Here is a 16110-nt window from a genome sequence, read left to right as displayed (position 1 = left end):
CTAAACTATTTAAAATGTAACTTGAATTAATCTTTGACAAAGGAACATTGTACTAATTGTACATAACAATTATGTTGAATTTTTAAAATCTTTATGCCATTTCAAAGTACAAATTCCAACTTTTGCACCCAGTTGTATACTGAAGATACAAAGCTTGCATACATTGCAGGATCTTACAAAACAACAAACACTTGCCCCAATACCCACAATATCAAGATAGTTAAAAGAGCTGTGTTCCTAAATAGGAGAATTAAATGAATGATCAAATAATTTAATTTTTTTGTAGATGGGCTGGAGGTAAAACATGAAGTGATGAGGCACATTTAAATCATGTGAGAATGTATTTTAAATAAATAAAGCACCTCTGTAAAAGTGGTGTTTCACAGATGTGAATGCAGGATCATCACTGCAGAGCTGTCCAGACCCAGCAGAGGGCAGCATATCTCCACACAATTCAGCCCATTTATGCAGGTCTGGGAGCGACAACACCGGGCCTGGGGTCACATTTGACATCTAATAGATATACCTACATCACCACAACCCAGTGGAAAGGTGCAATAAAACCAGTTACGGGTCAGACCAATGAAAGGAAAAGAAAAAAAGATAAACAGAAGTTTTGCTGTTTATAAATTAATTTCCCTTGATTTATACTTGACCACTGTGGATCCATCAACTTTGTTGCTCATAAAAATAATCCAGAGGATGTGGGTGTGTGCCTCAGTTATGCCATAATGCCAATTATATTATGGTTTTTCACTTAGGTTTCTATTTAAGCTGATGTCCTGATTACTGCTAGTGCAGAATAATGATGGAACATGCAATAGTTTTTAAAAACTTTACTGTAGTGTATTTAAAATGATACAGTAGTAAGGTTTATTTTTTAATGACCACATGTTTTGGCAGTTTTTATAAAAATCTAAATAAAATTGTGAGAAAAAAGGCAACAACTTGAACCTCGTGTTCTTTAGTTTTTTTTAATGAAGCAGAAAATATCACTTGTTTGATACCAAAAAACCATTACAACATGAAAAAGGCTGCGCTATACTTTCACCATGAAGGAATGTGCGAGTCGTGGGAATGGATGCAAGGTCGTACTAAAGAACAATTTAACTGGTATTTGATGAAAATATGTCACCCATCAAATCCTAATCTGACTGCTGAGCATTGAAAGCATGTGGTTACAATACTGTTGCTTTGAAATACTGTGAAAAACATTTATTTATTGTGCAACATAATTCTGTACCCATGGAAGGCTTTGTCTTGCTCATGTTTTGTATTGTGCAGGTGTGAATTTCACAATTTATCATTCAACAGAAACATGTCTTTTCTTTCAGTTTTCACTCTGTTGTCCTTTGGGAACGTACCAATCAACCTTCATCTTCGAAGAAGAACCCATTTTGAGAAATGTGCTGGACAACTAGAACTGGAAGTAGCAGCCAGGAAATGGGGAAACAGCAAGCCTGGCTCTGTCCAAAGACAACTAAATCTACCTACTTCCCAACCAGGTTCAGTATTTACAGTAAACACTGGATCTCATTTGTTTTATACACAAAAAAACACATTTTACATTCTGGGGTAGCTGGTGGTGTGACCAGCCAAGAAAGAAGCCGTGTCTCATATCAGGGCCTGCAACCTTCAAAGGAACCAGTCTGTGGTTTTTCAGGTGTGTGTAGTTTTTTCATTCATATATGTATAATATTTCTCAGATCGCAAGTGCACAAAGAATCTTGGGATATGTTGCCGAGCAGTGGGCAGGGGGAAGATGGCTGCATTTGTCTGCCACAGTTAATTAAAATCTTTCCCGTTGAAATGGGACGGCCTTGTCACAGTGCTCTGATGCAAACTTCGAAGGATGCAGCCCCTGGATTTAGACACAACTATATTCTGGCACAGAATTCCTTAAACTGTAAAACAGCAATTTATTGTCTTTAACTCTTTTATACAGCTTAAACAAACATGACATAACATGTTGATCTCAACACTTTGCAGAATCTTAGGACAGAGCCACTCTGGCTGTTCCCTTGTTTCTAAACAATATGCCAAGATAACCAGCTGCCAGTAGTTTCATATAAACCATACAGACATCAGAGCGGCATCAATCGTCTCATCTCCTCACTGTGCATGGCTGACCAACTTCTCAAAACCAAGTTTTTTAAATCTTCTAGAACAAGGTCTGATTTTATCTTCATCAAAACACATTCTGAAAATTAAGAGCCAGCGTCTCCTAGATCTTGACAACATTCGTCTTTCTGTCAACATTCAGCTCAATTGTACTGTACATCGCATCATAAACTCAATTAGTGTTTTCATCATCTTTTGTTGCTTTTAGGAAAAATAAGTAGAAAAGCACACTGTTAAAAAAACATCCCAAAATCTTCGCAGCAGAACATATAGCAAACAAACAATATAAAACCACCACACAAACACACATTCACACACAGTGCTCCTTAACAAAATCTGGTAAAGACTAAAAACACCAGAAAGACCAGTAGCTGGTATTGTGGCCCAATATTGCATGATTGGTAAATGTTTCTTGTGACTGGTTTAATATTTCAAAATGAGTTTTGCAAAAAGCTTCATATATGAGACTTGTTTTTTCTTTTCGAACACCTTTCGAAGACAAGACACAACCTTTGACTTAAATATAACAGGATACCATTACTAATAAATTAAAAACATCATATATTAAAGTAGCTTTTAGTACATTCAAAATAATCCCCTTGTTTGGTTCGAGAAATCGTCCTGTTGACATTTTAAATGTCGAAGCCAAAATACAAGAGTTTAATTAGGTGAGCAAATGAAATCTCGCTGCTTCCATGCAATGAAAAATTAACCTCAATCAAACCGAAACCAAAATTATTCAAACTAATCAAATTAACTTCATGAGAAAGTCGGCAAACAAACGCACTTGGATCGAATCAGCTGCTCACAGAAACTACACTGTTATTAACTGGCACAACTAATCGCTATCTCACGGACCACCAAAAAATGAGACCATCCGCTCAATCACCCAAACACATTGCTAATTCATTCACTGTTGTGGTACTTTTGTTCTCTTTTCTCAAAGATGTCTGTGCTCCAGCACAGGGCACTGTTCAGCATCAAAAATCTGGTAGGTCAAACATCTCTGAATGGTACTAAAAAAAAATGGCAGTACTTTTTAATTAATTATTGTGTCTCATCAATACCTGGTAATTTTCCTTTTGTGGCTTAGGCAGTAGGAAAATAATAACTTTAACCCATTTATTTTGTGCTGTAAACAGGTTTTTGATTGCTAAATTAGCCTGTTTTGCCTGTGTTCTGCTGGTGTAACCAAATAGAATGACTTTTTCTTTCTTTTATATTGTGCTCAAGACTTCAGACACTAACAGCCGCTGTAATGGCCAGCTATCTCCACATGGGGGCAAGCGTGACCACAAAAGGCAAAGACAACAAAGGAAACAGGGAGTAGGTGAGCTGGCTGGATGCAGATCCAGCCTGTCCGTTGTTTCTGCTCCACTTTGATCCATTTCTTTCTCGAACTCGAGGAGGCTTTGGTGGATTGGAGGCAGGGTTACGGGGAGCATTGTTGTGGGACGGAGAGTAAGGCCCATAGCCTGGCCAATCATTGTACCTTTCACCATGATCTCCTCCCCCTGAGCCACTGCCCTCCTCACCTGGAACAAAGCAAAAGAGATTGCTGAAAAAGTGCATTGGAAATAAACGCCTTCCATACAGATTTGCAAGAATAATCAGTGGTATCAACCAGCACACAGGCCACAGTAACGCTTACTGTCCATGAAGTCCATGTCCTGCCCTGTCTGAGCATGCCTCAGCTTGTTGGTCACCACTCTCAGTTCCATGATCAGCTGTCTGGTCCTCACATCTGGCCTGGCAATGTCCACCTCCACCTCTGGGTTATTGATCTGGCTGACCAGCCCGTCACCTGTCACATCTGGAAGGTACCTAAGTGTGTAAAACACACACACTCTTCTTTTAATAACAGTCTCAAAATGTCTGGGAAGTGAGGGACTAGTCGCTGGAGTTTAGGAGAGAAATGTTGTCCAGTTCTTGTCTGATGCAGGATTGAAGCAGCTTTATGATGTCCAGTTCAGCACCCAGACTCTTTGCCTGTGAAGCCATGCTATTGTGATGGATGCAGTAATTGTTTTAGCATGATCTTGCTGAAATATGTCAGGTCTTCCCTGAAAGAGACATTGTCGCATATGGGATGGGAGCACATGCTGCTCTAAAACCTCTATGTACTTTTCAGCATTGACGGTGCCTTTCCAGATGTGTAACATGCCCACATCATAGGCAGGATTGCACCCCCATACCATCAGACATGCAAGCTTTTGAGCTGTCTTCTGATAACAAGCTAATGGTCCCTCTCTTCTTTACTCCGCAGGACATGGCGTCCATGGTTTCCCAAAAAAATTTCAAATCTTGATTAATCTGATCAAGGAATAGTATTACATTTTCCTTTAGACCATTTTAAATGATGGCATTTCTGGTATGTGTTCAAATATGGCTTCTTCTTTGCATGATACAGCTTTAACTTACATTTGTGCACAGTAAGCTGTGTTCACAGACATTGATTTCTGTAAGTGTTCCTGAGCCCATGCAGTGATGTCCAATAGAGAATCATGTCAGTTTTTAATGCAGTGCTGCCTGAGGGGCCGAAGATCACACGCATACAGGTTTGACCTTTGACCTTGTGCCTTGCACAGAGATTCCTCCTGATTCTCTGAATCTTTTGATAATATTATATACTGTAAATGGATCTACAATGTCTTCACAATTGTACGTTGACAAACATTTTTCTGAAATTGTTCCACATATTTTTAGATACAGTTTATCGCAGATTTGCCCATCTTTACATTTGATAGGCTCTGCCTCTCTGAAATGCTCCTTTTATACCCAGTCATGTTACTGACGTGTTGCCAATTAACCTAATTAGTGGCAATTATTTTTCCAGTACCTATGTTGCTGCCATCAAATTCAAAATGATCTAATATTTTCCTCTAAAAGGTAAAATGTCTGTCTCAGGGATTAAAAAAAATAAAGTTGAAAATGAGAAACAAAATGACCACTAACAATTACCTACAATACATACAAAACCATTCAAGAGGGAATAAAAAAAACAGAAAGATGCACAAATCAACCCTAAACCTAAGGACTTAAAATAGGCACCTAAAAGAGTTTTATGACAACGCAAAAAGACTCCAGGTTGCGCAATGTTGCCACAGACAAATTACCTATAGAAAAATAGAAATAGAAAAATTACCATTATTAAAAACTAAAGGAAGAATAGGGGGTATTTAACCTGTTTGGGACCCATTTTTTCATAGTCCATCCATGCCTCGATATTCATGACCCCCCCCCCCCCCCCCCCCCCGCCCAGGATGAAGTGTACTGACTTTGTCCATGCCCTTACTGCCTTTTTATTTTTTCCAAAGTCAGGTCAAAATATTTGGCTTTATCAGTGTTCTACCAAATACCCATTAATGTCATTCCCAGCAGCCCCTGCTGGGTTTGTTAGTGCTCCCAAATAGCCACTTGCTGACACACTCAACTGATAATTGCAAACATACCTGCTTAGCATTAGCTGATGTCATTTGCATTTAAAATCACTGTGCCTAAGTGTATGGTTTACTTTGCAGTTGTAGTATGGCTGCAGATTCTTAATCTTGTTTTTCAATTTAAAGCTGTTTTGGTTTGTTGCCGGCATTGTCTTTTTAGGGTACTGTCTTTTTTTGAAGCAGGAACACAGTATCCATGGTATCATATCTAAAAAATAAGCTGTATCTTAGAGGATGTATTAAAATATTGGAAACACGAGTGCTAATTCGCAATGGGATAATTACCTCCATACAATACACCCTTTAGTACTGAATAATTGTTTTTGTTTTTTTGTTTTTCTAATTTATAATTACACAAGCACGTCTGGCTGGAGTCCCATTTTGTGATTAAAGCTGCTGAGGTGGGTGTACTTTAACATAAAACTGTTGCCTAATGCAGCTGGAACATCATAAACACAAAATCATCCATTATGCTGACTTGTTTTTCCTCTTTGTATCCCACAACACAAACACACTCACACGGCACCACAGTGTCTCCAAATCAACCAGGATTGAAAGTGATGGGCTGTATCTGTGTCCATAAAAGCAAGCAGAGCCATGCAGCGAGCATGTGGGTGACTGGTGGTAGATAAATTAAATAAACTCACTCCCATCTGTTGCATCCTTCCACCTCTGCACCATCACTCACTCTTCTTCCTCCTCCACCTCTACCAAACCCCTCCCCTCCCCTCCATTCCACTCCCCCCGCCTGCTCTGATCTCGCTCACCTCCCCCGGGTCTGGCCGTTCCAGCAGCGGTCCTCATTAGTGACGTCGGCAGCCATTTTCTCATCACTGCAGATGGTGTGTGGGAGGGACACCCAGAAGCCCCGCATGGGCCTCAATCGCTCCTTTAGCTCCGTAACCTGTATGGAGGCGGAAAGGAACTGGTTATGACTCAGACTTGGTTTTAAAGTATCCTTGTTTGGTATGGCTGGCTGAAGGAAGCATATGGAAACTGCAGTGGTGATGTTGGGTTAAGTGAAAGGACTGACATGAGACTGCCTCAGGGTCAGTTCTTTAACCACATGCCTTATATTTTATAAATAAGCATGAATACCAGCTTTTCTTTAGCGTTGTCCTCGGGTCTTAGTTTCATTTATTTTCTGAACACTTTTATCTTGCTAGACACACTCAGTGCTCACAGGAATAGTGTCTAGGCTCATACAGCAACGCTCAATATTATTAGTTGCATTCTGCTCAGTTGCTGCCTCTAAATCCTCACACATACACAAAGGAAACATTTATCATTCCTTTTTCTGTCTTTCTCTGTTTCTTTCATTCTTTGTTTCTTTCTTGAAATTGTACTGTGCACCAAAAAGGCAGTTTTGAGTACTTACAGCTGCACTAATAACTATTTTGGTGTAAGCGATAGCTGAAATTATCACACTTGATGTCCAAAAAGACATTTTTGTTGAGGAATTCTTAAACGCCTACTGTACTGTATTACCAGACTTCAGTTTTCCTGAGCTTTCCTTTTAGCTCATTGTTTAGATTTTCTGACACACAGCTGTAATGTTTTGGTTCAGTCTCATCAGTATTGTTTCTAGACAGAGCAGGTAAAGGAGCTGTGATCAACCCCCTGCACATTACCAAACAGCAGACTAAGAAAATAATCCATAAATTAGTCAATATCATTGTGCATTCACTTGCTAAGTTACCTTCTCCATTTGGCACAGGTCCAAAGACATTTCAAAGGAATGAAGTGACAATATTGAGATTTAGTTTCTTGCATATTTAAACAATTTTAAATCAAGACTCTTCCTCACCAGTCTGTCCAGGTTGGTGCCTGCAGCAGTGGTGGGTTTCTCTTCGGGGCTGTAGGTGCGGAATGGCCTCCTGTTGCCCCCAGGCTCTTTGGGGGAGCGTTTGGATCGTCCTGGAGCTGGCCTGGGGCTTCCACAGCCCTGGAACACCTAAAGTAACCATCAAAGTAGAAACATTAGTGTAAACAGCTGTGTGACAAGCTGCTATGTGATCATTTAAGACATGTCCACCTTGGGGCATTCTCTAGGACATAGTTTGTATTGTAACTTAACTCTTTCATCGCACTTACGTTCCTTCAACCTGCCTTGTAACCTTTTAGTGAATTTAGCAATAACTTGTGGCAACCCATGGCTTAACACAACCTGCAATACCTGTGATGAGATACCCCAGTTCTCACTCCTAATCTATTAGCATCGCTCTTGAACCATCAAAATGGGAAAGGTATAAAAATAATATTTGATATTTTACAATATCACTGAATGCTGGCAACATCAAAAAGAATCTTTTGTTTGAGAAATGCGAGACTCCTGGCTGTTTTTAAAGTAAGCTTAGTGTTAGCATGGGAAATCAAGTCTGAGAAAGGAACTCTGTGGGATTTCCGAATCATAACTCTTAAAAAGAAAACCTGAAAATGTTGCAACTTAACCAGAAACCTCCACAGTGTGGAAAAGATTCTTTATAGGCGCCACAATCACATTCTGTTAGTGAAACGCATAAAACACACAAAGCTGAGCTGTAAGGAGAGAACCGCCAGTTCATTAAAGTACTTATACCAGAAACCACGGGATGTGGGTGTCTCTCTGGTGGATTAGCTCCTGGGACGCCTGCCATGTTTTAATCATAGCATGAGGCTGTCACGCTCTCCATGTATAATTCCTGTCATTTTTATTGCTTGTCTTATTGGGATGGATGAAATTAAACAATAGTTAAGATTATAGCTTTAAGTAAATTACTTTTATAGACATTAATGCATATCACGTAAGGTTCCATAGTGTGGAAAAGTTTACATTTTTACAACCAGTGTAAATTACTGCATGTGAAAGATATTTAAAAAAAACAATAACGTCAATTCAAATGTCTGTTTATTTTCTCCATAATGTGCTTGCGTCCTCTTTCCTACCTTAGTGGAGATTGTGACACTGTTTTCCTGCATGTGCATGATGGCCTCCGACACTTTCACAGAGATGGAGTCGGCTGCAAGCTCCATGTTGAACGGTCCCTCTAACTTCTCTGAAACCTGGTACAGAGCATCTGATAGAGGACAGAAGGACAGGTGGTAGGTGGTAAAAGCTGTTATGATTACACCAGCTCACCACAGGCCAACGAAACATTTCGGATGTTGGCCATTTGTAGACCCTGATAATATCAAGACAACAAGGCAAACAGGTAAAAGAGAGTAGAGTGGTTGAAGAGTAGGGTACATGAGGACAAAACGGGTGCTCATGGATGAAGTGATCAAAGGTAAGAGGAAGATCTGCACATGAAAAGAAAGAAAATGCAGTGAATGTGGGTTTGATGAAAGGGAGAAGGAAATGCAGAAAGACAGATCAATTGAAGGAGCAGAGAAGCATGAATGATTAATGAAGGAGGAATTCATTAGGGGGAAAGAGAGTGCAAAGTAAATGAGTGACAGAGGAACAACAAAAGGGATCTACTTTCAGCTATGCTTAATTTGATAATGATGGTAATTCAAAATGCTGTTTAATGTAATTGGGCCGTGATTTCTTAAGGATCTAAAGTTATTGAAATTGAAGGTAACCAAACAGTTTTGGCTGAAATTTAACTTACTTCAATACAAACAAATATAAAATATGATTTGTCCCCACACTGACTTCAACTACAGCTTATCAGGATGTACTGTTCCTCAAAACCTCACCCACCAATGAAATTGTTCCACTCTGTATCGAGGTCGCCCTGATTGGCTAAGCAGCCCTTCATCACATTAAGACACAGGGGGTGGCAGGGTCTCAGGGAGGACATGCCTCGACACACTGGGCAGTACCACTGACGCATCAGGCCACGCACACACTCTGAATCTGCAGTCAACTGCAAAACAAGGCAGAGGAAGTTAAAGCAGACTGGCCGCACAATATTACCATCAATAATCCAGATAACACATGAGGAAACTTCTGCCACTGTGGGTGAACTTTGAAATCCAGTTGCACCCCAGTAACAAGCACCCACATTTGAACTTACAGTTATCTTGGATTATTGAGTCTAGCTTCTGGGCAAAGTAAATATTTACTGCCAAGACCTCAAGATTTAATTTGACATTTTAGAAGTTGATAGTTATCCTAATTATTTTGTTTAGTGTGGTCAACTCACTCACTCACTCATAAATATTACGAAGGGAGTCTTGGCTCTACTACAGCACTAATTTAGGTTGACTCGGAGGTATATTTAAATAGAAATACATATTGGATTAAACATATTATTAAAGATAAGTAGCAAATAGCTGTAATGAAGTCCCAAAACCAGCACAAATTACACAGGCATGAAAACCACTAACCTTTGTTGCTTTGTTAACAATATCCCGACCAGTAGCCAAGCCCTGAGACAATGCTCTCGCTGCGATGAAAGCCCTGGACACCTGAACGTGAAACCCACAGAAACAGAAAATGATCAGTCACAACTCAACATGTCATTGTTTATAACTGGAAGTACAGTTCAGACACTCTGGCTGTGTCCCTTTCATTTCATATTAGCGCTGTGTTGTTTTATCAAAGGACACACTTGTACACGCAGTTTGCGCGGCACGTCCGCAAAAGGCTGCAGCTGTTCAGCATGTTTGCTGACACACTCCAGGTAGTCCTCACTGAACTGATACTGGGGGTTGACCAGAGAGAAGACCCGCTCCACCAGTCTGGACCAGAAGTCTGACAGAACTTCTGTCAGACTTACACTGCCCCCTGTGGACAAAACAAAGGACCTGTTAGTGCCCGTTACCGAACCAATAAGCATACCAATGTTTGTTATTTCAAAATAACAGTTTCTGTGATAATTTCTATAAAAGAACAGAACAGAGGATCTCATTATGTGTCAGGAAAAAGTTTACCCCAAAATACTAATTTCTGCCACAATTCAACTGTAAGGCACAAAGTGAACAGGAAGCTATAGCCCCTTTATCCCCAAATTAAAAAATCTTAAAAAGTAAACATCCATTAAATTTCCTTAGATGGTTCAATTATTATATTGCTCAGGTCATGTGTGGTTGTTGCATCCAGCATCTTGTGCGTGTGTGTACTGTAAGGTGTTTCATATGGTGCCATAGTTTCAAGGTTTAGCAAGAAGAAAACAGAAGAATAATATTGTGAGTTTTGTCTTATTACACACCCTGCAACAGCTGTTTGCACAAATATGGTGGACAATGAGAGAACTGATTATTGCAGAATTTTCATTTTGGGTTTAAAAAAAAACCCAAACCAGCCAAAAAAACAACAACAAAGTACTCACACAGTTACAGATCGATGCAGTTTTTAAACTAATTACATGACAGTCAAATGAAAACAACACAAAAATATTTTCCATTTCCTGGATATTATCTTTTACAACACAAAACAATACCACACCATGGGTGTAAGGAACATTAAATAATGCATTTTGCACCATTTGTCTTCCATTCTTCCTTTAAATGTAATTGGGTGCTTGTTAGTCTTCACCGTCTGTACATTACTCAACTGGCAGACAGAGTCTGAATATGTGACTCTCCCTTCTGTAGTCTACTATACAGCCTCAAATTAGCCATACATGCTGTTTGGCAGACAAAGACAGGTTGACTAAGCAGCAACAGCCTGCAGATAGACTCGCCAGTGAGCTGCTGTCATGCCAAAACACAGCGATCCGGAACAGAAATAGAAACAGCCTGGCATCCATGGGATTCCAACTCTTTCTCTCTTTCTTTACTGCAATTCTTTTTGGCATTTCAATGCACCTTTAATGACAATACTGCCTCTTTACTGCTCTCCAGATCTGCTGTGGATTTATCGCACCAGGGACATGGACTATAGCTCCATCTTTGTCCAGACCACCAGGACTTTGAAAGGATTTTTCTACATTTATTTGTACTGATAGAGGCCCATGTGTGATCGCCTCAGTAAAATCATTTGTTTTGGTCTTTGAATTTAATTTAAATGTAATAAAATATGTTATAGATGAGGCTTATTGCATGAAGCTGGTTATGAAACACTTTAATGTAAACTATAATGTCCTGTCTGCATTTCTTTTTGACATCAGAGCAAATAGGGAAAGAGAGCAAATAGGTGACATATGACCTGCAAAAAAGTCCCCATCTGGAATCTGGGGCAATTTTTATTTCATTGGATAATGTGGCACCTCAAACCCAACTGCTATCACTATTCATCAGAATACAGAGGTCTGCACTGAGGTGGTTAATGTGATTCAACTAACCAGAGTAATATCTGCGAAGCTCCACAAACAGTTCCTGAAAGACGTGTGCATTCTGGGTGAACAGACGTCCATAGGTCTTTGTAAACATCTGGTTCATAGACTTTTCCGATAGGTCTATAAGCTCTCTAAAGAACTCTGCAGAGACACACACACACACAAAAAAAAACTCATTAGATATGAATCAGTCACCCACTTATATTTTTCTAATGTGTTCGCCAGGTTCCTACGTAGGTTCTCAGTGAAGCCCTCCTCTCCCTTCTAGATTAACAGCTCAAGGGGACAGTTACATCAGATCCTGGACACTGGTAAATGAGTGTAACAACGTGTACTTTATTTAAAATCCATCCTTAAGACTCACATGCGGTTTCCCACTCTTTCAGCAACTTTAAATGATTCATCACATACATTATATAAAAGGATGTGGATAGAAAAAAAAGGTGATAGCAGTCCACAGCAGGTAGGAGGAGAACGTGTAAATGCAGCTCTATGCAGTGCCTGCTATAAACCTGCAGGCACTGCACTGAGACAACGTGGGCTAAATTCTCTCAAATACAGACAGTCATTAAAGCTGTCTCGGAAGGTGTTCTACACTGACCATTTCTTTAAAGAGGCACTCATCCTGTGAAATGTTTTTTCCTTGTAAAAAGTAAAAGCTTTGCAAGGTCTAAATAAATATCCTTGATAGAGTCAAAGTAATATCATCAGGGTTATTTCAGCTTTGTGACGTCGATATAAAGTCTGCATCACCAAATGGAGGTGTAGAGTCAGCCAGGCAGGAAGGGTCTAGATAAAAACAAGCAACAAACATTGAGTTGCTAATATGGAAAAGGTTGCACTGCTTCTGGAGTTTAACCCCTGCTAGAAACTGGAGACTAGGAGCAAGGATATCTCCATCTCTGCTGCTTGAGACATAAACATTTACTGATATTTTTAGTTTCATAAAATTATGAAATTTCTACACTAAAATTGTTCAAGTATCTCTTTAATGTCAGCATTTCCCATGCACTGATTAAAAATAAATAAGATTCTTGCCAGGAAGTCCGCAATACATATGCATTGCTGTGCTTTTAGCTTTCAAAGTTAATTTTGTGGCCCAGATATCTGACCAAGTGAGAGGAACTGTGGAGTTCGATATCCAAAGTTAGTTTTATTCAGCTGTCACTCAGCGCTGCTAACTCAGTAGAGTGTGGAGGGTGAGATGAGGAGAAGCTGAGTGCAGTTTGTGTTCCTTTTTTCCACCAAATGTTCCCACTGTTGCTTCAAGAAGAACAATTATTATTTATGAGCCAATTTCACACCAGATAATGTTCCCATTAAACATGATAATAGCTTGACTGAGTCAGCCTCTCACCATCAAATCTGCGGTGTCTCTGGGTAAAAGTGGTCAAAAGGAACTGGCTGTTATCTTCAACAGCTTTGAGGAAGTCTCTCTCACTCTGGAGGGCCAGCGTCTCCTCCATCTGACTGGAGCAGCAGGTGTAGTCCTGAGGACAGAGCCGCAGGTGCTCACCTGAAAGGCAAAACCAGGTCAGAGGAAAATGAAAGATTAGGACCAATCATCTGTTTAGATAAATGAGATCATTTTGGTTTAATCATAACAAAATCTATACAGTTTTGCTTTGATTCTCTCTTGAAATCATAGTTTGGGGCAACAATTTAAGCTACAGTGCTACATGTAAGGTGCTCTACAAATAGTTATTACCTCAACAATAAATGAAACCAATTCTCAACAGCATCAGAAAACAGATTTTAATGAAAAAGTCAATTCTTCCATTCAGCCCCAATTAGTTACTATCGGGAAATCTTATCAAATATAGGCTTCTGATAGAAAAGTGTAATTTCCCTGCATGAATTATTCACCTTCAATATGTCTCTCTTTGTCAGCTCAGGTTGGTCTTTGATATGTCAAGGTAATGATATGCAAACGAAAGGCAGGAGGGGGAAACACACACAGACACACAGACACACACACACCACTGTAAATGTGGTGAACATTTCAATTTTCTATATCTATAATTTTGCATTCAACATGAATAGTACTGCTTTTAATACATTTGAAAGTCTCATTCAAAACTCCACCCTCACTGGTGTTGCTCTCTGCCTCTTTTGTTCTCTCTCTGTGTGTGTGTGTGTTTGTGTGTGTGTCTCACTATTAGCCCTCTCTCATCCCTCTATTTCCATTTCTAAACTGCCTCTCTTCATCCTTCACTCTCCCGGCCATCTGCTCCCCTGGCCCACGGGACAGTGAGCCAAGACTCAGGCAGTGATAGCCCAACACACACGTGCACACACACACACACAAAATAAATCAATATCACAATTGTATCAGTGACTCAAACACACAGCTGAACTGCCACAAAATAAATCCTCTGCATAGCCTGCATTTTGGTTTTTACATATATTTCACTTTTAGCAGTGAAGGGTTCTAGTTTGTCTGTGGGTAACACACACATGCACACAACATCCTTCTCTTTCTAATTTAAATGCAAAGCTCAGCCTCAGAGAAGTAGGCTACATCTTCAGACACTCAAGTACTCTATCATTTGCTCCCTCACATGGTCAGACACAAATGTATTCACCTCTAGCCCATCTCACTAAAACTTCAATTTATCTAAAACCCAGCAGTTTGTAATCCACATGCTATATTTTCATCCAATAGATAACATTAGAGCCTATGGGTATATATAGATTTAACAGTGGCCGAGAAAAAGACTAATTATGGGCGAGGTTCTTTGTTGCACCGGTGTTGGCAATTTGCTCATCCCCTTAATCATCCTATTTAAACTGCACACAAAGAAGGAGGGGCGGGTGTAATTTGTTTTAAACCATCCTGCATTGTGTATCTTGAGGAGAACTCGTCGTGATATTCCTGCAGTGTATTTGTGGTGGTCTTTAGTGAGTTTCAGCCACCTTGTACTTTCTTGTGTCACTTTCCTTTATTGATTTGCGCGTCTGTGTCATTTATGAAGGGTTATGTTTGAATTTTAATAGTTGAGTTGATAGTGTGAGCTGCTGTGTAATTGAGATTACACTGACCTTAACGTTGATAACGTTATTTATGGGCCTAATGAGACAAATTGGATCATGCTGACGCAACTTCTCTGGTGCAGCGCATCATATCCTAATCTTTATTTTTGAGGCTACTTGATGAAGACACATTTCCTAATAGATGACAGTGGTATGAGTGCATAGGTCCTAGAAACTGTAATAATGTATCCTTCCCAGGCGCAGCGTCTTACCGGAAATTTGAGTAAGTGGAGCGGTTCCTGTGCTGTACCCCTTCTCCGCGTACACCTGCCGGGTGACGGCGCAGCTCCTCAGCGCAGCTGCCACGGGGCTCCGGGTCCCCGATAGAGCAGCGATCGTGCAGAGCAGCACCAGCAGCGAATATCTGCGAGAAGATAGGCGGGTGTCCATCCTCGCTGCAGGACTTGATCAGAAACTGATCAGTGGAGGGGTGGATTTGTGTAAAAAGAGGATATGGGTGCAGCAGTTTATAAATGAATGACCGGTTTAAACGCACGCAAAAGTAAGAAGAGAAACAGTATTCCAAATCCTCAGGCGTTTAAAACGGTCATAGTTCTCCCGATTAGTGCAATGAACAGATTCATCCGGACTGGATTATGTTTTAATTACACATGTTTCCATCGATAGTGTCCCGTTAATTTGTCCTTCCTGGGAGATCCACTGCGGTGCGTGAATGTTAAGGGAGTGTGGATGGGACACTCCCGTCCCTCAGCATCCTCAAGCAGACATCAAGCTTCCAGGAGTCTATAGGAGGAGGAACCGGATAAGTGACTGTATTCAAAATAAAAGCAAAGGCAATACTAAGCAGGGCCCATGTTTTGTGTTTTTCCAGAAGGCAAATCCAATATCCGTACGTGACCACAAAGGGTCAAGTATTATGTAAAAACACACACTCTAAGAAGACATGTAGCCTAAAATGGCAAAACAATGACAGATAAAAATGTTGTGAAATTAAATCAAACCTAATTTAAGAGTACAAAAAAGATGTTTAAAAACTCTTAATGTTGTGATCTATTAATTTCAATTATCCAGCTGTTGTAACTACACTACATTGGATATACAACAATTTGTGCCCTGCCAGTGTCAGATGGGATAAATTTAAGATGTTTTAGGCTCAAGCTTTTTAAAGCAAAATCTGAGACTATATTGAGTCATGACAAAGCTTTATTAACAGGTTATTCCATTAAGTAAAGTAGATGAGCTGCTACTGTTGCATTTTGACAAAGATGCTGTACTGACATTGTCACCAATATGTATTTTAATCCCAGGTTGCATCATTATTAGCGCAAAATACAGGAAATGGCCTTGAA

General features: G+C 40.0%; 1 protein-coding gene across 1 annotated transcript; it reads right to left on the bottom strand.

The window, feature by feature from the left end:
- Nucleotides 1-958: 958 nt before the first annotated feature.
- On the bottom strand, nt 959-15534 carry gpc2 (glypican 2). Its single transcript, XM_067519334.1, has 11 exons — nt 15013-15534; nt 13125-13283; nt 11774-11908; nt 10100-10275; nt 9876-9956; nt 9247-9412; nt 8487-8617; nt 7369-7515; nt 6329-6465; nt 3773-3945; nt 959-3656 (listed from the first exon to the last, which is right to left on the bottom strand). The coding sequence occupies exons 1-11, from the start codon at nt 15188-15190 to the stop codon at nt 3388-3390; spliced, it is 1752 nt and encodes a 583-aa protein (XP_067375435.1). The 5' UTR covers nt 15191-15534; the 3' UTR covers nt 959-3387.
- Between the last annotated feature and the right edge of the window lie 576 nt (nt 15535-16110).

Source organism: Channa argus, chromosome 10, assembly GCF_033026475.1.
Source record: "Channa argus isolate prfri chromosome 10, Channa argus male v1.0, whole genome shotgun sequence".
Lineage (NCBI taxonomy): Eukaryota > Metazoa > Chordata > Actinopteri > Anabantiformes > Channidae > Channa > Channa argus.
The sequence above is the reverse complement of the archived record's forward strand: the minus strand, read 5'-3'. Positions and strand labels throughout refer to the sequence as shown.

Excerpts from the sequence above, each read along its gene's own strand:
- gpc2 (XM_067519334.1), bottom strand. The coding sequence starts at position 15,190 with ATGGACACCCGCCTATCTTCTCGCAGATATTCGCTGCTGGTGCTGCTC. Across the intron at positions 7,516-8,486 it reads GTGTCACAATCTCCACTAAG|GTGTTCCAGGGCTGTGGAAG; the intron begins GTAGGAAAGAGG and ends TGGTTACTTTAG. Across the intron at positions 3,946-6,328 it reads AACGGCCAGACCCGGGGGAG|GTACCTTCCAGATGTGACAG; the intron begins GTGAGCGAGATC and ends TTACACACTTAG.